This window comes from Eschrichtius robustus, chromosome 15 (assembly GCF_028021215.1).
Source record: "Eschrichtius robustus isolate mEscRob2 chromosome 15, mEscRob2.pri, whole genome shotgun sequence".
NCBI classification, from domain to species: domain Eukaryota; kingdom Metazoa; phylum Chordata; class Mammalia; order Artiodactyla; family Eschrichtiidae; genus Eschrichtius; species Eschrichtius robustus.
In genome coordinates, this window is record NC_090838.1 from 23,248,201 (window position 1) to 23,271,293 (window position 23,093).

The window sequence follows — 23,093 nt, forward strand, 5'->3', positions numbered from 1 at the left end:
GACTACAGAGTTGGAACCAGAAAGACAATCTAATTAACAGCTTAGTGTCAATTACTGCAGGCAGTGTGATCCTTGAATTAGCCCTTCAGGCGTGAGCAATGATTAAGGCTTCCCATGTCCTGAAAAGGAACTTAATGACATTTTAGGTGGCAAGTTGACAAGGCACCAGAGATGCTTTAGGGCACAAGCAGCCTTGTCACACTCTCTTGAGGGGGTTAAGCTGAGGAGGTGAGCTCTGATGGGTGACGGCAGTCTTTACTCACCTGTAGATGTCTCGAGCCATTCCGAAGTCTCCAATCTTGGCCACTCTTCCAGGGCCTGGACAGGTCAAGAGGCAGTTCCTGGCAGCAATGTCCCTGGGAAGAAAAAAAATGAGAAAATGCATTTCCTAATTTTATTCTTGAAAAGATAAATGTATAATATTCAGCAGAAGGATTTTCACCTCCAATCTGAAGGTTCAGATAGTTCCCTTTTCTTCCCTATAGTTCCTTTCTACATTATACTTCAGTATGAAAGAAATAGCTAAGCAATTCTAGGTCTCAGAACTAACAGGGAAATGGAAAAGGATTTGGGGAGATGATTGAAATGTTAAATGGGATAATAATAATGAAAATAACTATAATAGGAACTAGAAAATCGATTGGCCTTTTACTGTGTACTTAAGCACTGTTCTATGTGCTTCATATCTAATTCTCACCACAACTCTGTAAGACACAAGGTGCTATTATTATCCTTATTTTATCAAAAAAACTTAAGCTAAAAGAAGATAACAGAGGGACATAAGAAATGCGTTTGGCTTTAGGCTATTGTTCTGTACAGATTGCTGGTTGGTTTTTGCCGGTTGGATGAAGGAGTGTTCTGGAACAGCATAATTTCCATGATCAGATTCAAGTAGGTCAAAGTATTCCCAAATATTTCTAGTTTTATTTTTTAATAAGCCATTATGGTTTTTACATCCATGATTTTATCTAAAGGCTTTGCTAAGCTGTATGAATCATAGCTATGTGGCCGAAGAATCACTTCTTTTGAGTTAGAAAGTTATCTTGTCTCCTTAGTTGTTATGCTCCAGATGGCCTATTCTCCCGTAGCACACCTGTAAGCCCTGATCAGAAGCTTTCCAAGATCCATCAACTTCTACTCACTGACTGCTAACCCATTCTTGACATGCATGTGGGGATTAAGGATGCAGCCAGAAGAAGTCTGGAATGGGTTTCTAATAATATTGAAGTCCTGGATGGGAAAAAAAAAAAAAAGTACTCCTTGGGGGGAACAGGTGGTGTTTTCACATTTTCAGTTGGTTTCATGAAGGTTCTGACCTTTGGCTGAGAAAGAAGGACATGGAGAATAAACAAATGGATAGTATTAAAAAAAAAATAGGGTCTGGATAGGGCATCATGGCTTAGGAGATCAGAACAATGGGTCAGGGTGGGAGATGGATGTCATTAATGCCACTGCCCTGATCCAGAAGGTTTAAGTTGAATTTCGAGGAGCAATGGTGCATAAAATGCCCTAAGGAAACCATAAAAGCATAACATATATGACATCAAAAAGAAGAAAAAAATAGTAGGAGATATAACCATTGCTTCTCAAGAGTAATATAGTGAAATAGACCAGGAACAATATTTATGGATCTGGAAAGGTCTTTCCATTGATGTGCAGGGAATGGTTGCTTAAAAAATTGATCTTGAATCTAATGGCAGGAAAGTAAATGTAACATCATAGAACACACCAAGAATTGGTAGAATGACACATATTTCTTGAAATGGCAATAAAGCATGTCCAAAGGAAACAGATCTAATAGAAAAATGGGAGCATGTGGATCTGGTGAGGGAGTTCCACTCTGAATTCAGCGGGTGTGGGTGCGTGGGAGTCTGCGAATCTTGAGGCAGACACTGGGTGGAGGAAAGAGAATTAAGGTAAACCTATTGGGGGAGTGTGCCACAGACCTCAAGCCAGTTAGAAGATGTAAAAGATGCTTTCTTCAAACCAATTACCTCAGAAGACAGCTTTGATCGAGATGGACAATTTCTGCTAATAGTAACCCTTTGCTTATAAAGCAGATCATCTGATACATTATTGATTCAATCTTTGACAATTTCATTTCTCAAAAAAGATAAAAGGAGCAACAAACTATTACTCTGGGATCTCATTCTGACCTTCAGTAACTATTTACAGATATGGAAGCCATAAGAATCTTAAGAGAATATGATCCTGTTATCTTATTATCTGTAATAACAGCACTGGATATAGTCAACATGTTATCAGGCTTCTAGGAAAGCAGATTTCAGAACATCAGAGGAAAGATGAATATGATCCCTCAGTCAGAGAATCTGAACGCTTGGTGACTAATGTGGGAGTGGAGATAAAAAGGCAGAATCGGGGACTTCCCTGGTGGTCCAGTGGTAAAGAATCCGCCTTCCAATGCAGGGGATGCGGGTTTGATCCCTGGTCAGGGAACTAAGATCCCACATGCCGCGGGGCAACTGGACCCGTGCACCACAACTACTGAGCTCGCATGCCTCAACTAGAGAGCCTGCGTGCCACAAACTACAGAGCCCACGTGCTCTGGAACCCGTGCGACACAACTAGAGAGAGAAAAAACCTGCACGCCACAACTAGAGAGAAGCCTGTGCGCAGCAACGAAGAGCCCGCATGCCTCCACGAAGGTCCCACGTGCCACAACTAAGACCCGAAGCAGCCAAAAATAAATAAAATAATAAATAAATCTTTTTTCTTTTTTTAAAGGCAGAAACGACCTCAGGGAGAAGTGAAGGGAGAGTTCTGAAGTCACCAAGGTGACGGCACATGTTGCTCTCGGATGAGCCCAGACTTAGAGGACGTGGACAAAAGATGGAAAGATGGCTTTAGCCAAGGACTAATTCCAAAAAGAGTACAACCTTGTCATGTCTGAACGACAATAAAGCCCAGAGCTGAGATTTATGGAAAGTTGTGTACACATTAAAAAGGGCAAGAATGACAATGGCCGGGTTGGATGAGAACAGAAAGAACTGAGCCCGGCTTCTCTTTTACTTCTGTTATTTCTGCCAAGCACAATGATCTGCAAGTTGGAAAGGATGAAAATCAAGAGGAAGATCTGAAGATCAAAATGATGAAGTGACAGTCAAAGGATGAGCCGATGTGAGCTTCCTGCCTTGCTTCAGGAATGGTTTTGGGAAGCTAGGCCAGTGTATTTCTTGATCTTCAACTTCCCCATTTTTATTAGGGAAGGAAGCATAGCTTGCTATCTACCTACACGCTTTTCTATTTCTAAACTCATACAGATTCTCTCATTTTCTACGTTGTATTACATATTCTAATTATTAGGAACATGTCTTATACTCTTTGATGGGTTAATGAATGTTTATTCGTTCACCAGGTTATTTACTAAATTAGAAGCAAATGGTTAGGAAGAGCTTTGCAAAGAGCCTATCAATCTATTTGACTTTCCAGGTTTCAGAATCAAGCTGTCTGCTGAGAAAGCCATCGATGGCCACATGGCAAGGAATACGTGTCATCTCTCATGTCTATAGCATTACACATGGACTTGATGTACCAATGCAAACGCCATTTAAACACAAGGATCATACAGAGTAGAAGAAATGAAGTACAGAGGTGGAGAAAATAATCATTATTCTTCATTTCAGAGTATTTTAGAAAAAAAATAATTTATCCAATAAACATTTATTGTGCCCCACTATGTGCCAGGGATATGAAGATGAATAAAACAGGGTCCTTGCCTTCGAGTTACCCATAGTCAGATATGTGAAAATATAAACTCCTTAAACTTCCCGTAAGGAACCCAGTTTTCTAGACATGGAAACGTTCATATGATCTAGGACTTGACACAGGCAGGAGTTCCTGCAGGGGGTCAGGTATAGCTTATCTGGGTCTCCAGCGCTGGTGTGGATGTTTTATGATCCCACTTTACATATGGGCCAAATGAAGCCCTGGTAGAGTAATAAAGACAAACAAAGCTGAACCATCCAAACACCTTTGGAGGGAGACCTATTGTTCTGCTCTGAAGGCGCAATCTGGGCCCCTGAGACATGTAGGGAAGCGTACAGAAGGCGAGGGTAGAGCAGGGTCACTTAGACTCACCGGTGGATGAAGTGATTTTCCTCTAGATACTGGCAGCCACAGGCAATGTCCCGAGCCACGTGCAGGAGGTCCAGCATGGCCAGGGAGGAGGGCTGATTCTGTGGCAGACAGAAATGACCGGCTGATGAGAAGCTCTTGGGGGAGAGAAGATCTGAAACACTCGCTTCCCATGCTTGCTAGGAGGCCAAACAGGTGCGCCACCCCCAGGGTCTCGGCCCTGGCTGCACATTCGAAATCACCTGGCGGCTTTAAAAAATGCAGATGCCTGGGCCTCAGCCCAGACCAAAGACTCCACCTCTGCAGGTGGGCGCAACATTTACAGGGTCGCAGCTCCCAGGTGAGTAGGGACGGAACCCTAAACCACAGGAACCGGTACTGGCAGACATCCTGCCCCTTTGCATTTTTTCTGCCCATTCTTCCACCTCAGTCTTCATAAACATTTGAATCCCCCAAACGTACAAACAGGCCTGTGAGGAAATCAAGGGGGCTAATGTTGTTTTAGAAATGCTCTAGTTAAATGCTTAAAAATATTAAAAAAAAATTAATTTTCTTCCTGAAGACCTAGACCTGAAGTGGATTGAAAAAGGAAAGCTTCCAGAAAATGCTGGGCAGCTGAAGAGCCATCTCTGGCTTTTCTGCATGAATTCTCTTTTGTGCAAAAGTTGCTGCCGCCCCCTCACCCCCGCTGCCCCCGAGGTGCACCCCGTCTTTGCCTCCCCACAGCCTGGTGGAGCCCCGGGAAGTCTTTTCTGAGGGCTACGCCCTCCTTGGTGTCTTTTAAATTCCTAAACCCCCAAGTCTGCAGCAACACGTCGTCATGCAGTGTCACATTCACTGTGCTCTTCTGTGCCTATTTTACCATGTCCCCAAGGAAACTTAGAGGCACCCGAGGCAGGGCCTTCAGCGTCCACTTCCGTGGTCTCCAGCACGACCCTTAGCTCGCTGCCGTGGTTCAGTGAACAAGGAGGTTCGTTGGTTGATTACAGCCGAACTAGGGTTTACCCAGATGCCGGCCACAGATCGGGGCCTCCCCGAGACTCCTTGGAGCGATAGCAGGGGTCTGAAGGAGGCAGAGAGGAGTTTGTCTAGGGCATGCTTCAAATCTGGGGGAGATGACTCAGGGAGGGGAATAGTCTCTGCCCATGGACCATTGGGCAGGGCCTTACATGTAACAGAGCAAGTTCCAGGACATGATCTCCTTTGATGCAACATCCCATGTGGTCGGTAGGGAAGAGAGATTACCTCTGTATTAAAGATGAGAGGGCTGAAGGCTCAGAGAGGCTCAGGTCACACAGTCAACAGGGTGGAGCCGAAACTGCCCTGAACTGGGCTTTAAGGATCTGGGTTGGGGGAAGTAGGATTCTAGGAGTTAAAACTGAGCTTCTCGGGAAAGCGTGTCCGAGAAGGGCCGGAGCACCCATGGGCACAGCGCACGGTGCCCAAGTGAATACAGATGCAGCACACAGATGCCGTAAGGGCACAGCCCACGGTACCCAAGTGAATACAGATGCAGCACACAGATGCCGTAAGGGCACATTTCGGTGCTCAGCTGAGCTGAGCTGGGCTTCATCCTGCTCGTCCCTTATTGGCTGTGTGGCCTGGGGCTGACCGCTTTGCCTCTGTCCAAGCCACCGTGTCCTGGTCTGTGAAATCAGCATGACACTCTTGGCCTCACTGGATTGTTAGAAGCACCTATTGTCAGAGGCACAGAGTGAGTGCTTCATAGAGGGCTCTGCAGTTATGGAGGGGGCTGCTCCTGGAGGGTGCTGTGGGGTCTTGGGAAATGGCTCTTGTGCTGGGCTTCTCCCGGGACCTTGTCAGGCTGAGAAGTACTGGGCACTGTGAGAGACAGTCCCTTTTTCCTGGGGAAAAGGAAAGTAATATATTTCCAAGGGGAATATGCATCCATCTTGCTATAGTATTAGAACAATCTTTTCTCTCTCTTTCTTTCAAACTGCTTTCTGTTCCTGCCAAAGAGGACCCAGTCCTAGCTCCCCCCAGGTCTCTTTGTGTCTTAGCCCCCATCACTCAGGATGCAAGGACCACTTATGTCTCAAATGCTCCATGAGTCTGGTGTGCTGCAGGGACTAAATCTTCCCAGGCATTAACCCACGGGCCGGGTTTATCTGGGCTCCCTGTCTTTGGCTGCTCAGAGCAAATTAACTGTGCTGCTAATCAGTCTACACAGGAGCAGATAGTCGGTAACCCATGGTGTGTGTGTGTGTGTGTGTGTGTGTGTGTGTGTGTGTGTGTGTGGATGCTGTGGCAAAACCGATACTTAAAACTAGCAGTGCAGAGCGTAGCCAGTGTGCTCAGTGCCATTTATATCCATCCTGGGCAAAGAAGGACTTGGAACCAGGGTTTTTCCCCCTATTTGCCACTGAATGCGGCACTTCCTTTGGCAACTCGGGCAGTCATGGTTATGCGTGTATCCTGCCCAGTACTCAGAGAGGATTTTGTCCAGTATTTCCCAAAGCAGGCTGTGGGATGGAATTCAATCAAACAGGCATGGGAATTCCTGGGTTAAATAGGTTTCTTTATCACAGGAATTATTAGAGTCTTGGCTATACGCTAATGTGTACTGAGAATCAATAAGAGGGGAGTCTGCGTGGCTCTGAAATTTGCTTGACCAAGGAATTCTTTCGAGCATGTGTGTGAGTGTGTAGCACCTCAGGGTACCAGAGTTCCCTTCAGGGACACTGTTTTGACCAATATCCTATTTTTACATGGGAGAAAAGAGGCCCACTGAAGTGGCATAATTTCTTTGCTTGTAGTTTCTGAGGGGCTATTTCCAAAGGATAATGTATATACTAATAAAAGACAGAATAATATTGATATCTGTTCCTTCCTTAAGTAGCTTCTGCATTTAGAGATGAAGGGTCACAGGACATGGGGGAGGAACTGTTTCACCAAGTGAAAAACAGACTAGGGATATATTTTTAAATTGACACCTATGAGGGTAAGAGGGAAAGATAAAAGGAAGAAGCAAAGAATGCAGACAGGGGACACAAAATATTAAAAGTGGCAAAAATCCATTTTGAAAAGTGATGAGATGTGAATGGTGCTGGGCCCTCACATTCCTGGCTCCTGACATGGCCGAGAAAATAATCCTCCACGCATTTTGGAGGCAGCATTGGTATTTGGCAAAGTTGAAGCCAAAGATGAAAACCTAAGCATTAGTTGCAATCAGAGGTTCTCACCTCTGCGCTGTTGACCTCTGACATCCAAGAAGCCATCTTGTACTGAGCCTCTTCTCTAGAGCCATCACCCATGGTAACAGGATTACCATGTTCCAAACAGCTATAGACACTATAGCGGTCAATGACCGCCACCTTTAATAAAGAGATTACTGACTCCTTAATGGCCTTTGCTATTATTGATTGAATCAACTGATATTAAAAGACAGCTACTAGCCTACATCTGGCATATATTAAACCCTCAATAAAATTTTGTTCAATAAAGAGAGCATCTGCAAAATTATTTTGACATTAAAAGGGTCCTTCCTTCTTGAGGAGGTGGGGTCCTGGGACCGAACGATGTTTTCCTCTGTACCCATGAATTTCATTTCCATGACAGACATGGTTGGCCCAGGCGCCCATTCTGTCCTCTGAGTCTGTATATCCATCATTACCTCATGTCCTTCTATCCTGATGGTCCATGGAGCCACTGAGCCCCAGGGATGGCAGGAAGTGAGCATAGAGTGCTCGTCTGATTCTGAGTGCCCAGCCGGGTGCCTGCACGCAGCAGGTCATCATCAGGTACGCCCGGACAGACTCAAGGACTTCAAACAAAGGAATCAGGTGGACTTCAGGCCTTTGAATCCAGTGAGTTCCACAGCCTGGAGGCGCAACTCTGCCCACCCGCTCCTCAGGGTGTGTATCTCTCCAGCCCTGATGTCCATCAGCCAGTCCCTCCCTTCTTCATCATGTGTAGGATTTGTTGATATTAGCCCCCCTTGGTCCACTTCTAAATCGCGCTCCTTTCTCACAGTCAACCTGACCCCCACTCCACTAACTGGATTTTGTGGTTCTGAGAATCCATGCAGGACACCCAGCAACCTCCTCCCCACCTCCCCACCCCTTCCACCCACGGCCAGAAGTTGCTGCTACAAACACATTTGCACGGGGTCACTCTGGAGGGCTGTGATCTGACATTTTAAATCACCCATCGTGGGCAGTACCTCAGGAACGACCAGCTCACCTGAGATGAGTGGGTGTGTAAAGGGGTAAGGAGGAAGACCGGGGTGCTACCAGGACCTGGGGGCATGGTTGGCAGGGAGAGCCACACAGAAGAAGAGCAGGGTCAAGGGTTAACAGGCAGATTTGGTGGGGGGGATCCTGACCCTTAGAAGCGGCTCTCCCAAGCAGAGTCGACCTTCTCCTGGCTGTGGGCATCCCTCGGGCGGTGCCTGCAGCTAGAGGTCGGAACTTGGCAGCAGTCTCCTGCTCTGAGCCTCCTTGGGGTGGCACTGGGGCTGGAGGTGGTGGGAGATATCAGTGATCCGCCTTTCCTTGCTGGTGCTTCGTTCTTTGAGACAACATTCAAATCCTCTTTCATCATCAAGGGAGAGAGATACCTTTGCCTGCAAGTCCTCGGACTTGCCAAGTGAAGGGTTCCCAGATTCCCTTTACAAGGAGGTCACAATACTTTCTTGTCCTCAAGCCCCAGGAATCTCCAGTGGGAAAGCCAGTGCTTATGCCTCTGCCCAAAGTGTGATACCATGTGTTCCCTGTTTGACGTCTGCCAGAGGCACTGCTTCCCAGCACTGCTCGGCCTTGCTGGGTGCTGGTGGGAAAGCCAAGGCTGGTGCCCAGACCTGGCAGAGATGCCTGCATAGCTGGCAGCAGTTGCTCTGAACAACCCACCCTCACCTTGGCACTCGGGGCTTCTCAAAGGGGACCATCAGGATAAACAGCACAGCAGGCTGGAGAGAGCATGGAATCAGGAGCCAGCAGGCCTGAGCTCTATCCCAGCTCTTCCGCTTCCTGCGCGCCTCGGCAGGTCACATGACCACTCCGAGCCACTATTTTCCCGTCTCCAGAACGGGGTGAGTTCTGTACCATCTACTTCATAGGGTGGTTGTGAGAAACGTGAAACTCTGGGGAGGAGGATGATAATGCAGATGAGGATTATCACGAGGCGGGGTTAGTTCTCGCTCCCCCTCCCCCAGCCCCCTTCCTCCTGCCACGTGTGCTCAGGTGCGTACACACTTATCTCAAGGAGTTAGATCGGATTCCTCTTAGATGCCGAGAGAGGCTTGCGGGAACAGTGTGGAGGCTCCTAAGGATGCGGTCTCTAAACTGAGCCTGAGTGAAGGCGTGGGCTGGAGTAGGCGTGACCTTCCGAGGTTTGCGCCACCACCTGGGGTCCTCGTGAGGAGAGAGTGTTCCGTTCTGGGCTTGCTGTGGCAGAGCGGTTGTCAGTCTTTCTCTGCTTTCCTGGGGGTGGGGAGGGTACAAGTCTTCCCCGTGGTCCTCAGAGTCCAGTGGCAACTAAAGGAAGTCAGGTCCTAACTCAGGGGTTGGCTCTGCTCCAGTTTCCAGGGTCCAGGCCTCTTGAAGACCCCGGCAGTGACTGGAGTGGACAGCTGGACTCCGGGATCGCCCAGTGTGCTGTGTTTTATAAATGATCTCTGTCTGAGATGTTGTAGCCTAGCCCGAGGAGTTCACGTTGCAGATGCTGAGGTTAGAGGGGGTTGGCTGCCCTAAGCAGGTGGTCTAATGGCCAAGCAGGGCTGGGCGTCGGGGGGCCCACTTAGGTTTCTTCACTCCCCCTAGCTCTAGCCCTTTAACCATAACATGTATGCAGCACCTTCCTAAATACCCCAGCACTCGACTTTGATAGTAAAACTACAAGGTCAGGATGTCCGCATTTGAGAGATGAGGACAGTGGGGCTCAGAATGGGTGGATGCAGAGTGACCCGCCCCAAGTCAGTTGGTTGAGTGAGTGACACAGCCAGCATGAAAGTCCCCCCACTGTGCTTGTCCCTAGTTTGGTTTTCCACAATCAGCAGGCCATAAAAATAGATACAGCCTGGAGAAGCTGTTGCACAAGGCTTGCACAAGCTCCGTGGGGCTGGGCTCGGCCATCAGCCACCCTCTGTCCCCTCTCTCCCGCCTTTCCCCCAGATCCGAGCCCATGGGCCGACTCCCTCGGTCCCACTGAGTATGTTGCTTCCCAGGCTGCCCACCCTGGCTCCTTCCACCCCCTGCTCCGTCCCCCGGCACAGCTACTGGGAAAGGCTGGTTCTCACTCACCGGGCGAGGGCGCGTCTCTCGGAGGAAGGACTTGAGGTCTCCTCCCGCCATGAGCTCCAGCAGGATAAATCTGGGCAGGGCTTGCAGACTCACCCCGATACAGCGCACGATGTTCTGGTGGTTGAACTTGCTGCAGAGCAGAGGGGAGTAATCGAATTTAACTGAGCTGAGTCTGGGAAAATCTTAAGTGGGCAAAGCCGGGTACAGAGTTATGCTTTCAGAAGCCACATTTTGTAAATGCTTTCTGTAAATGTGGGAAGCAGGCGTCCCAAGCTGGGCCTAAGCAGAGGATAATCTGGTTGCTGAGCAGCTGGAAGAACCAGAGGGCAGGGCTGGCGGGAGTTCAGTCTGCTTGAAAGAACTTGCTTGGAGGCGGGGGGTGGGGGGTGGAGGAGGGACTTGGGTGAGAAGGTGGGGCGGGGGGAGGGGAGGGCTTCGAGGCTGGGGCACGGACTGCTGGCCAGGATTCACGTTTGGGGTTTGGGTTTTCAGAGGAAGGCCTCAGGTGGAAGCTGGAGGAACTGCTTCCCCGAGGGACTGCGTGAGACCTGCCCGGTGACCGTGTGTGGAAGAGAACAAGGAAGAGGGCCACGGGCTCCCACTGTGGACTCCTCACGGGGGCTCTGAGATTCGGGTTTTCTTGTTAACATGATCCTATCGGGACACGTGAGGCAGCGGGGCCAGGGAACTCCACGTGGGCGCACGCGCGCAGAGGTGACACACTGGGTGACGGTACACCCAAATATAATGCTGCTTAGTTACTGCCAAGTAGGGAGATGGAGTGATTTGGGTCTCCTTCCATCTACTCTTCTACTTTCCAGGTTTTATTCAATAATCACATATTACATGCTCAATCAGAAAATACGTCATTTTTAAAGCAGGAGCTGAGCCTGCTGCTATCCTCCTATGGACCCTGCGCACCACACACACTGCTCTGGACTCGTTCCCTCTGCCACTTCTGTCAAGGGGAGACCTCGGGCCGCCCCAGCCTTTAGGATGTTTGAGGTTCCCCAGTGCACCAGGAGGCCATGAGCCTGGCCAGATCTCAAGGTCTGACATCTGCTGTCAGAGCCCCGGACACCGAGACTCCCAGTGGGGGGCCCCAGATCCACCAGTTGAAGGGTCAGGCCAGCTGGGTGGACCAGGGTGGGCGCCTTCCATCACTTGGGGGCTCATTTCCTTTACACGAGAGCTGAGAGCTGGGGTTGGCAAAGCACCTGGTGGAAGAGATACCTGGAGGAGGATTGTATCTTCTACTGTCAACAACCAGCATGCTCTGTTTCTTAAGAAAAGGGGGAAAAGAACCAGTGGATGACACAGGGATGCTGGTTGAAGGCGGAGTGATATCGATTGGCTTCTTTTTCTAAGACAACCATCTGGGAGCTGGTTCCACTCTGGTAAGACGTGCTAAGAATTTACGGAGTCTCCTGTTGGAGAGGGAGGGGTACGCTGCAGGACAACCCTGTTTCCCTCAGAGACGTGCCTGTTAGAAACATCTCGTGTTCCTTACAGGCTTGGGGCAGTGGTGTGGGGTGTCTCCCTGTGTCGGTACCTGATGATCAGGGCTTCCATGAGGAAATCCAGTTCGTCCTGTTCGGAACACACCTCAGGCAGCGTCTGGGCACAGAAGGGAGGGTGGGAAGGAGAAGGAGGCTGTGAGCTGCAGAGGTCAGAGGCTGTCAGCAGAGAGCCACGCTTACAGAGACCCCTGGCCAAGGTCAGGCCCACGAGGGAGCCACCTCTTACCTTTACAGCCACTTGCAGGGGGCTCGGGTCGTTGGGCATTCCAGACACCTGACCTTCATACACCTCCCCAAACGCGCCGTGGCCCAGACCCCTGCGCAAAGAGAAGGCGAGATGAGACAGGGGCACATTTAGTGGATGCACACGGGAGCCAGGGGGTCACGCACACCCTCAAGGGTAATGCCCTCAGTCTGGCTTTGCTCGTCGGTCCTGGGCCTCCATTGCTTTACCTGGCAAGAAAGTTTCCAAGCCAGGATTCAGGACACTGGCTGGATATTTCTTCTGTGAACACTTACTGAGTCTCTAATATTTGCCAGGGACCTAGAGGGGACTAAGACTAAGGCTGCCAGGGAGGCTTGTGCTCCCTGGGGCCGGGGCTGAGGGGCATAGACAGCTGGCGGACACCCCCTGGAGTGTGCTTGGTGAGTGACAGACACGTGCAGAGGGTGATCTGGGGGCTGGGAGTGGGGAGGGGAGCAAGGCTTTGGGAGGGGCACTTGGGTGGATTTTGAGGAAAGCCCCATTCCTCCCATCTAATCCCCCTCTCATTGTACCAACCCCATGTGTATATGGGGTGTTGAACAAGCAAACACCGCCCCCAATGGCCCTGAACACTGAACCTTCTCCCCCTGGGGGGACTGGGGGTGCCCCGAGGGGTGGCTCTACTGGCTTCTTGCTGCCGGAGGATTTCGTGGTGCAGGGATGACATCCGGCCCCCTGGAGCTCTCCCTTCCCTGCCTCCCCCACACCCCCCGCTGCCCCCCAGGACAGTGATGGGCACTCACCGGATGAGGGTGATGTTTTTCCTGGGCACCTCCTTCAGGTCACTGATGGAGGAGGTCTTGCCGGCAAAACAGTAGTTGGGGTTGTAGTCGGTCATGATGGTGGAGGTGCGGAGCTTGCTCAGCTTGTACTCGGGGCTCTGCAGCTCCATCTGCATGGCTTGCAGTTCCTGGTGCTTCCGGCGGTACACTGCAGACACATGGAGGTCAGCGCAAGGTGGCCCAGGCCAGGCAGCCAGGCCACCTCCTCCAGGAAGCCTTCCTGGATCTCCAGCTCCTCCACAGGGATCTAAATCTTTCCATCACACTTAGTCATACCAACAAAATGATTACAGACATGAAAGTGTACCTTTAATTGAAAGATGAAAGTAAATGTAAAGCTTAAAATCATATAAATGGAAAAGATTTATTGTATCATGCAGGGGCAGAGGCACATTAGTTTGGGTCCTCTGAGAAGCAGACCCAAGACAGGATTAAACATGCAAGGATTTTATTAGGGGAAATGCCTGTGAGAGATAATTGGGAGGGAACCCAGGAAGGCTGGGAAGCCACCATACTGTGTTGAAAGTCTGACCCCATGTGAAGGACAGGGTGAGGGAAGGTTGAGCAAAGACCCTAGACGGCCATTCGGTCTAAAGAAGTTCCAGCAAGGCTCTTGCTAGGTTCTGGAGCCGAAGTCGGCTGTCAGAGAAGTCCCATGTCTCCAGGAGGGGGCCTGCCTTAGCAGCTCTGCTCTGCCCAGGCGCTGGGTCGGGCAAGCATGGCAATGGATTTGAGAGTACAGCTGGGGCTCTTGGTCACCTGTGTCTCCTACAGTTGAAGAACCGCCAAGCCACATAGCTGGAGACCGTCACAGAGTGAAAGGTCTCTAAACTGGGTCTAAGCTGGTGCCTGAGGACCTGAGTTCTAATTCTGCCTTTGTTACTTACAAGCTGTGACACTGACAAGTGACACGTGACCTCTTTGGATTCAGTCTCCTTCTCTGTAAGCAGGGACAATAACTCCTGCCCTGTCTCCTAAAGCCCCACTCCCCATCCCCTAGGCTTGTGATAATGAAATGAATTCACCAACATAAAATGGTTTTGGAGGGAATTCCCTGGCGGTCCGGTGGTTAGGACATGGTGCTCTCACTGCCGGGGCGTGGGTTCAATCCCTGGTCAGGGAACGAAGATCCCACAAGCCGTGCAGTGCCACGAAAAAAAAAAAGGAAGAAAGGAAGAAAGAAGGAAAGAAGGAAAGAAGGAAAGGAAGGAAGGAAGGAAGAAAAAGGAGGAAAGAAATGGTTTTGGAAAGTTCTAAACAGCTCTCCCAGTACAAGTGACCACTAGCACTGTTACTACTACGTGTGAGAACATTCTATATATAAGGCAGGCTCCATGGGAGGTGATTCACAGGGCGGGGCCAGGGCAAGTGAGTCGACTCCTGTGCGCTCAGTTCCTCCTCTGTGAAATATGCCAACCGTGATCATAGGGCTCTCTGAGGGTTCGGTGAACTAAAATGTGTCAGTCACCCATCGTGTGGTAAGTGTGCAACCAGTTAGCTCTTGTCATCCTGCTCTCTGCAGGACGGCATCACGGGAATCACATTAGCTGCCACCGCCCTGTCCACCCCCAAATTCCCTTGCCCTCGAGGGGCTGGCCTGAAAGTGCTGCCCGGAGCTGAGCCTTTCCTTCTGCTTCCCCTCAGGTCCCTGCCCACCTTTCCCGGGCATTTCCAGCAGGAAGGGCCTGGCTGGACCATGCAGAGCCCTCTGCGACCTGCAGGTCAGCACCCCTTGGCTCACTGGCCTAATGGGAAACACTGAGAAACCAGCTCTGCATTCTCTGCATGGAGTGGGGAAGGGCGGGCTGGAGGCGTGACACAGGAAGCGAGCCAGACTAGAAGAGCCCGCTGAAGCCCAGGTCTGATGAGAGCTGAAAGTGAGGTCTGGGGTGGGGCTGACCTTTAGCCACGGTGCTCTCCTCTGAAGAGTGGCCCCTCCTTGAGCAACCAGGAGGCTATGCACAGGGCTGAGGTTCAGAATCGGGGGCTCCTAGGAACCAGGGATGTGCAGGGGGTGTGTAGTGAGGGGGCCTTCTGTTTTGGCTTGGCTTGGGCTGCCCTCATCACAACCCACCCAGAGTGAAACCTCAGCATCCATGGCACAGCCTGAGATGTTATTCTGTTCTGCCAGATCTGCCTTCCCTGCCCCGCTTTGGAAGTGCTGGGGCTCTGGGACACTCACCGATCATGATGCCGGAGAAAGCCAGGACGAGGGCGGCCACGAGGGCAGAGGTCACGACGGAGAGGATCAGCGAGAGTGGCAGGTGGGGCTCCGGGGTGGGTGACACTGGAAGACAGGTCCCCATGGGGCACCGATGACACGGATTCTCCTCTGAGCTGGCCCCAAGTCAGAAAGACCCTCCCCAGCCTTGGACACCTGGACCACCATGCTTTTCAGAAGATCAGGGCATGAAGCAGGTTTGTCCTGGTTTTACAACTTTCAACAGTAGCTTTCGTGGGGAGGGAATATGTAAAAGGGATAAATATCAAAATCTGGACATTGATCCAAAACATCAAATGCGCATGACAGGATGAGGATGAAAGGTGAGCCAACAGTGGCTGTAGAAGAGATTCAGGCACCTGAGATGACGACAAACTCAGTACGACCCAGTGACAAGAGTGTCCTGGTCAGTTAGACTCTGGAGGCTGGATTGATTCTCTGTCCGCGAGCGCACCGGGCCTGGCGCATGGGAGGGAGGGCCCAGGTGCACGCTGGCATCGACCACACCGAGGCACCGTGCCTGGGCCCGGACACTGCATTTCAAAAGGGACGTTGACAACTGGAACACCAGGATGGGGAGGAGGCATAAACCTGTGTCCCATATGAATGGATGGAAATGAACGGGTTATTTAATCTGGAGAAGACTTGAGGAGGAGGACGGCAGCGCTGTGTTCAGATGCCGCGCCTGAAGGGCCACTGTGAGCAGGGAGCCGAGGAGTGGAAGCTGGAAGGAACAGGTCTGGCTCTGCAACTCCCCGATGGGACGCTGTGCCTTAGGAGTACTGAGGTCCCTGGCGCTGGGGTGGCCAGTGGAGATGGGCTGGTCCCCTGGTGGGGATGTGGGGGTCACATCCAGGATTAGGGGTGGGACTAGGTGACTTGCGACTCCTTCCCGAGCGGTGACCCACCCACCTTTCACACACAGGTCCCTCTACCCATCGTCAGAGCACTGGTGCTGGGGGCAGACAGGGGTGTCAGGAAGTTTACAAAACTGCATCTGAGGTGTCCCAGAACCAAAGAAACCAGCTGTGGCTCAAGTTCTGGGCTCCCTCCCCCACCACCTTACCTATGCAGGAGACACCATCCTCGGCCAGCACTGTCCCGTGGTCGCAGAAGCAGATGACCCTGTGGCTCTCAGGGTCCATGTGGCACTCATCTACCTCACAGTGGCTGCAGTTCAGGTAATGCTTAATATTCACTTCCCCGTGGCCCTCCATCACTGGTGAAAAGGAGGGAGGGTCAGCCTCGGGCAGAGGCCGCCCTGCACCCCACCCCCAGGCTCTGCGCTCTGTCTCCAGCTGGTCAGGGTGGGTTCTCTGGTCCCTGCTCCTACGTCCCATCACCACTGGGAGCGCTGCCTGTGCAGGAAAGTCCAGGGTGCATCTGGAGAGGGGAACTCAGACAGAGGACAGGCAGGCAAGTGGCAGGGTCCACATGAGGGTCACTTAGGCTGGCTGCTACAGGTACCGGGTCTATTACTGTTGCATTTTCTAGGGCTGGCCAGCCTTCTCCTTCTGTGTCCAAATCAGATCATGCATCCTGATTTCCAGAAAACTTGGTGAGATGACCACTAAGATTTGCCTGCAAGGGACCCACGATCACACCTTTGTGTCCTGGACTCACATCAGTAGCCCTGGAGTTCTAGCTGGAGGGAGAGCTGGCTTAAGGAAGCTGGTTCTGCCACCTGGCAGAGGGGGTACCTTTTAAAGCCGGGGTGTACAGGATGCCCAGTGGATTGATGAAGGAAACTCCATCCTCCCCGTCCATCTCGGGGTCATTGTTTGCGGCTGCACTGCCACCTGTGGCAAACCAGAGGAGAGTTTAACGCAGAGAGGTGGGTGCCCAAGTCTGGACACACGTGCGCATCAGCAGGGCAAGCAGCGGGGTCAGGGAGGGGCCTCGAGGGCGGGGCGGTGGGGAGGGAAGGGAGGCTCAGGGCACAGGGGCTGCACTTGGGGCTTGGCTCAGTAGAAGCCTGGTGTGTGGGCCACTTTCTCCTCCAGGTCCGGGCCAGCTCCCGCTGGGGCGTCTCCACCACTCTGCTGGGCCCCCCCCCAGGAAGCAGTCCATGTTAGCAAGAGTCGGAAGAGTTCTAGTCTCCCCAGGCTGGGTTGGCCCCTCGGCCCCTCTTCCAGGACTGGCCGGGCAGTAGCACCGAGGAGTGGCTCTCCTGTCCCATCTGGTCAGGGTTGGGGCAGGGGGGATGGGCCCCTGTGCCTTTAGGCTCCTGTCCCTCCTTTCAGTGGGGGTTGGGTTATCTGTGGGCTCCTCCCCTTGGGCTCCTCCCACCCGCCCTCGGCTTGGAAAAGAAGAGCATCTGGTCAACACGAGCATCTCACACACAGCGTAAAGCAAAACACGGACAGCACACCACAGCGCGTGCATGCATGGTGTCCTAGTCTGTGGGGAGGCCCCTCAGCTTCAGAAGGCTCTTCTGCTCTGCTCTGAAGCCCAGAGGAGAGCTGGGGCCCGGGGCCAGCTGCCTGCTGAAGGGCTGGGCCGGGGCTGCCCGCAGCTGCCCTCAGGACACGCACCCACCAGCAGGGGGAACGGCGCCCTTCTGGAAGCTGGTGGGCTGGGGCAGGAAAGGGAGTGTGGGCAGTCCATGAGGCCGGAAGCCGCACTCCACGTCCTCAGGGAGCTGGCTTGGCCAGGACTCGGGCCAGGCCATCCGAAGGGAGGCACGGGGTAGAGGAGTCTGCCCTCCAAGGCTCTCATGCCAGTGCGTCCTTGGGGGAGGCCCAGAGTAGAGGCTGGGAAGCCAAAGCCCCTTTAACATCGGCTTTGGGGGAGATCAAGAATCATATGGGATCTTGATGCTGTCCTATCGAAACCTCGAGGCAGGATGCTGTCTCGAAAGCCAGCACCCTGCCTCTGGCTCGTCTGGTGGGGCTGGGAGGAAGGCGTGCACGGTCACATCACAATCCACACTGGGGGTGGGCCAGGGGCGTGCAGGCAGGGGCCGGGGAGAGGACAGGGGGGTGAGGTGCCTAGGACTAAGAGGGGAGGGCAGTGACACCTTGAACACGAATCATCTTTACCTATGTATCCTCCGCCTCCTCCACCTGAGGAGCACCCCCCTCCACCCCCTCCGAAACCCCCTCTGGTCTCCCACCCCCACTTCTTCATGGCCTGGGGGCAGGAATGTCCTCCGGTGGCACCTTCCAGCAAAGACTTTCCAGACCAGAGCAAGGAAGTGTTATCATTCCAGCCACCTCCACCACCTGCGGGAAGAGACGGAGAAACGCCTAGGTGAGGGTGCCGGTTGGGTTTGGGCAGCTGCTGGGCCTGGCGAAGGAAGCAGGACTCGGTGTCTCCAAGGGGTGCTTGCCCCTGTCCAGTGCCCAGGGGGTCTGTCCTCAGTGGGGCCTGGGGCCTTCAGAGTCCACGGCTGAGCGTGCCCTTTGCCCGAGGGAGACCTGCTCTGGCCACAGTCGTGCACGTCCCGATGGGAGCGCCTCGTGCCCCAGCTTCTTGTCAGGCCTCTGGCTCAAAAGCCTGGGAGTGTGCTCGGTGAGGGACGGGGGAAGTGGAGGGGACAGGCAGCACGACTACTAAACTTGTGCCTCTGCCTTCCCTCTACGCCTGCCAACTCCTGAAGCGCCCTGCCTTCGTTTCATCAACTGCTTCCCATCTCAAAGAACCAGGACCGACTGTCAAAACCCTGCCGAGGTCACGGCAGTGAAATTCCTAGCAGGAATCCTGGATTAAGGCACCAAATAACCCAAAGTGCTTTAATTGTCTACTAGGCAAGAACTTCCCCGGTCTGAGACTTGGTTTCCTCACCTGTCACTTGGAGATAATGAGACGCCTCACGGGGTGGATGTTAGGATCAAAGAAGACAGGGAGTGTATGAAATGTTTTACAGACCGCCAAGTGGAGGGATGGTTGGGTGTTTGTGAGGCAGGACACACACAGGCAGAAGGCCTCACACTCTGAAGCTCAGGCAGTGTCTTGCCTGCCTGCTTCTGAGGAGCTGCTCCAAGGTCAAGAGCAAAGAGAGCTGGGGGTGGAGGTGGTGATACTCTGGCTACAGTGGCAGCAGCTGGAGCTGCGCTTCCCAACGCCTGGGCCTGCTCTGAACTCTTGCAAACGAAATGTTCTTTACAGAGCTAGGTTGAATGTAACTGTATCTTAAGGCCACAGGCAGACCACAATACATCTCTCCCGAGGCCCTGGAAATTCCAGGACGCCCACCTTGTCTCCCCATATTGTTTTGTGTGACATTTCAAGAGGCAGTTTACTCCAGAAGACCCCAAAGCCCTTTCTGCTCCAGCAGATGATGGGAGGTGGGAACCAGGAGAAACAGCTGTGCGTGTGTCTGCTGGAACCGTAAGGGTTAACCTGCCCGGAAGGGTCCTCTGGGAGAACTTGTGGCCAAGGTTCTTCCGCACCCAGAGGGGTCAGCAGAGGGACGTCTAGGTGGGGAAAGCTGCAGACAGGGATGACTATGGTGCTAGAAAGAGGGAGACAGGTTTCAGGAAATGAGGTCGAGGTCAGGAAGAAGCTTGGGTCTGGAACAGAGACAAGCAGAGCTGAATTGAGGCCCTGGACAAGTCGTGAGGACCTTCTGTCAGCTTCGGAAGCTACACGACTCCAAGTGTTTGGCCTCTCTTTGCCAGCCAGAGGGTGGGTATGGCGCCAGTCAAGGTGGTTGATGTCATGTGGTGGAGGGAAGGCCCCTCAGCGCCGTCAGCCAGAAGTGGGCTCTGCTGGCTATTCGGGGCCACGAGCTTAGTAAATAAGTTAGGATGAGATGGGCCTGATACCAGGTCTGCCCTCCTTCCCCTGCCCGGAGAACCCTACCCTTGAGTCCTGCACAGTCCCCAGCTAAGTTGGTTTCCGACCCCCACTCTATCTTGCAGCCTTCAAGCAAACGTGTGGGAAAGAAAACAATGGGCGTAAAAATAAAAACAGCAACAACAGTGTTTTAAAAAACGGATTAAGTACGAAACAGTTTGGCCATCTTGAGAAAAAAAATCCACCGACTTTCAATGAGCTTGTTGACCCTTCTGTAAAATGAAATGATATGTTTGGAAAACCCTACAGGACTGTTTTGAAAAGCACATGTATAATAGATGTGGAAGTGCTCTGTAATTTATGACATGCTGGACGGATGTAAGGGGCACTGTAAATATCACTGTGGTAATTCCTTGCTGTGACCGCTTCTCCTCTTTCTTCTATCTCTAGCTCTCTCTCAATTGAAGAGAAAGTCTGAGTATTTATTTTAATTAATCTCAAATCTTAAACGCCTTCAAAAATCCTCCCTCGATCTGATTGTGGAGAAAAGAAAATACAAAGATGAATGGCTGACTTCGGAGGAATCAGAGAATTCACATCCCCTTTGGTGTCTGCCCCCTATTTCTGTGTTGCTGGCTCTCATTAAGGAGACAGAGAGCCCCACCATGGAGATTCCAGAAAGAGATTTTCCAGCAAGGAGATGTGTGCACCGGCAGCCCGGGGCCCGGAAGTATGAACAAACCACAGGGGCCCCGGGGGGCCTGACTCTGCCCAGATTTCTTCCACCTGCTCACATCCAGTTGCATTTGGTAAAACCCGGGGATGGTTGGGTTGGCGGTCAGACTGCTGCCGCCTGCCTCATTTTCTCAGTGACCTTCTGCAAGTCCAAACCCCGTGTTGGCAAGGGGGCCTCTGGGTCCCCAGTGTGTGGCCTGCCCTTCCTCTCTTGATCCCGGTACCAATATCCAGAGCTCCCAGCATCTCAAGGGCCAGCGACTAAGATGCCCACAGGTGTGTGATGGCGCCCGGCCGAGCTGAAGCTCACACGGTCCCGGGAGAATGTTCTGGGAGAGGGTGGGCTTGCAGCGATTTACCTGCGGCTCCGGAATTGCCATTCAGCCCTAGAACTGAGGAGTTATTCTCCAGTCTCTCTGGGTGGAACGTGTCTGTCTTGGCTCCGTAGGCCCTGCCGCCACCGCCGGCCGCTATGATCAGGGGCACTGGCACTCCATCCTTCATCTGCCCAGGGGAGACATTCAGAGATTGAGAAACCGAGTGGGGCTCCCACTCTGGAGACCCCTGAGCAATTTAAATGTTTAAATGTGGCCGAATGTTTGCTGGGCAGTGGGTGATATCTCAGTGGTCTGAGGGCCCTGATCTCATGTTACAACAACCCGTCAGCTCTTCCATCCCCTCCAAACCCCGGCTCGTGTATTAGTCCAGGTTCAGTACGTGAAGCAAAAGCACTAGGAGATATAAATGTATCTGAATACCAGGAGGCTGTTTATACAGCCCCTTTCCTGAAGTTCCTCTCTAGCCTCAGGGGTCTGGCAGCTGGTGTGCAGAAGCAGGTCTCTCTCCTCTCCTTCCTCTCTCCTTCCTCTGCACGCTCAGGGGTCTCTGCTCTGATCCCCACTTTAAGGGGTCTCTGCTCTGATCCCCACTTTAAGGGGTCTCTGCTCTGATCCCCACTTAAATCCCAACTTTAAGATTAAGCCCTCAGCATCACCGTCCCTGCAGGAAGACCCAGCAGGAAACCTTTGCCTATTTTCGATGACCTCAGAAAAGTCCACCTTAGGACAGAGGAGGGCACAGTGGGACCCTCTGGGACTCTGAAGCAGGATGGCAAAGGTCTGCGTGGTGAAATCCAGCTGGCACATCAACATGAGAAGGGCCTGTCCTTTCCTGGACAGACAGGGAACCTTATATTCCCTCTGGGCCTCGGTTTCCTCAACTTTAAACGGGGCTAAGAGCACCCGAGGTGCTTCGTTCCCAGCTCTGTCCTGAGGATCCAACACCAGGACACAGAGAGAGAAGGCACTGCCCTGGGGAAGCTGGCACCCAGACCTCACCTTAAATACATAGGTGGCTCCGCCCCCTCCTCCGCCCCCTCCTGCCCACTCGTGCACACTTTTGTTCACGTGGATTTCTTCTTCTATCACGTTGTTCTCTCCAATGCAGACTTTCTGGATTAGTTGGTTTGTCTGGAGAAACAAAAAGCACCTCAGGTTTGTGCCCAGGGTTCTCTACCTCCCAGCACACAGACCTTCTATGTTTAAGGATAGGGTCTGACGATCTCTCAGATAGCTTGCCGTTGAATTGAGGAGACAAAAACTACACACAGATAACAGTCACTCTGGGCACTATTGGAGAAGGACCGCAGGGACAGCTTAGAAGAAAATGCGTGGGAAATTGAGGAGGGAGAGTTAGGCTTTGTCGCTGGACTGATGAGTAGGGAGGACTGCCTGGGGGAGGTGGCATTCACTTGGGCCTTGAAGAATGGGGAGATTTTTAAACACTGAGAATGGGAGAAAGTTAGGACATTACAGCGGAGGAGATCAGCATGAGCCCAGAGGGAAGGAGGTGAGTGGGGTATTTGGGGGGAAAAGTATAAGGAGTCTCTGTGGCTCAGGAAAGTCCATCTGAGGACAGAGAGGTGGTCCAGGAGGACCTGTTAGGATCCTTTGGATTCTGAAGAGGGGGTGATAAAGGCCGCATGCGGTAAGACAGGGCTGGCGGGAGTGTAAATGGGAGTGGATAGAGGGAACCTAACTGGACAGTCAGATCCTGGACAGGGGCCTTGAATACAAACAGAGAAGGAGCTGGACTTCATTCTCTAAGCAGCAAGGAGCCACTGAGGTATTTTGAGAAGTTGCAGTTTGAAGTATCTTGTAAAGAGAAGAAAACAGCAGGAGGCCAACCTCGGATTTTATTCCACCTGGTGTGGGCCCAGGCATCTGGGAGTCTCTGGGGACAGGCTGGAAATTCCTGTGACCCAGAAGCCTGGAATCTCTGAATAAAGAGGGCAGCGTTTCAAGAACAGCCACCCTGCTTGTTGGTCACAGCAGCTGAGACGAACTCTCCACGCATTGGCCTGACCTTGGAGGAAAATGACTTTTCTTTCGCTTCATAGAAAAAAGGCCAACAAAACATCAAATTTTCATCGAATGTTGCTGTGTAACCAGCCAGTGGGCATGGCAATTCATCTTG

General features: G+C 52.1%; 1 protein-coding gene across 1 annotated transcript in view; it reads right to left on the reverse strand.

Annotated features, from left to right (window-relative positions):
- Positions 1-23,093, reverse strand: part of ALK (ALK receptor tyrosine kinase) — a 730,695-nt gene that overhangs the window by 12,795 nt on the left and 694,807 nt on the right. Inside the window, exons 15-26 of the mRNA XM_068564150.1 lie at positions 21,956-22,087; positions 20,978-21,122; positions 18,185-18,367; positions 16,844-16,942; positions 16,210-16,362; positions 15,105-15,209; positions 12,884-13,070; positions 12,102-12,192; positions 11,908-11,972; positions 10,356-10,485; positions 4,099-4,196; positions 264-356 (exon numbers count right to left, since the gene is read on the reverse strand). Of these exons, the coding sequence (XP_068420251.1) occupies positions 264-356; positions 4,099-4,196; positions 10,356-10,485; positions 11,908-11,972; positions 12,102-12,192; positions 12,884-13,070; positions 15,105-15,209; positions 16,210-16,362; positions 16,844-16,942; positions 18,185-18,367; positions 20,978-21,122; positions 21,956-22,087 (1,481 nt within the window). The remainder of the gene's footprint in view (positions 1-263; positions 357-4,098; positions 4,197-10,355; positions 10,486-11,907; positions 11,973-12,101; positions 12,193-12,883; positions 13,071-15,104; positions 15,210-16,209; positions 16,363-16,843; positions 16,943-18,184; positions 18,368-20,977; positions 21,123-21,955; positions 22,088-23,093) is intronic.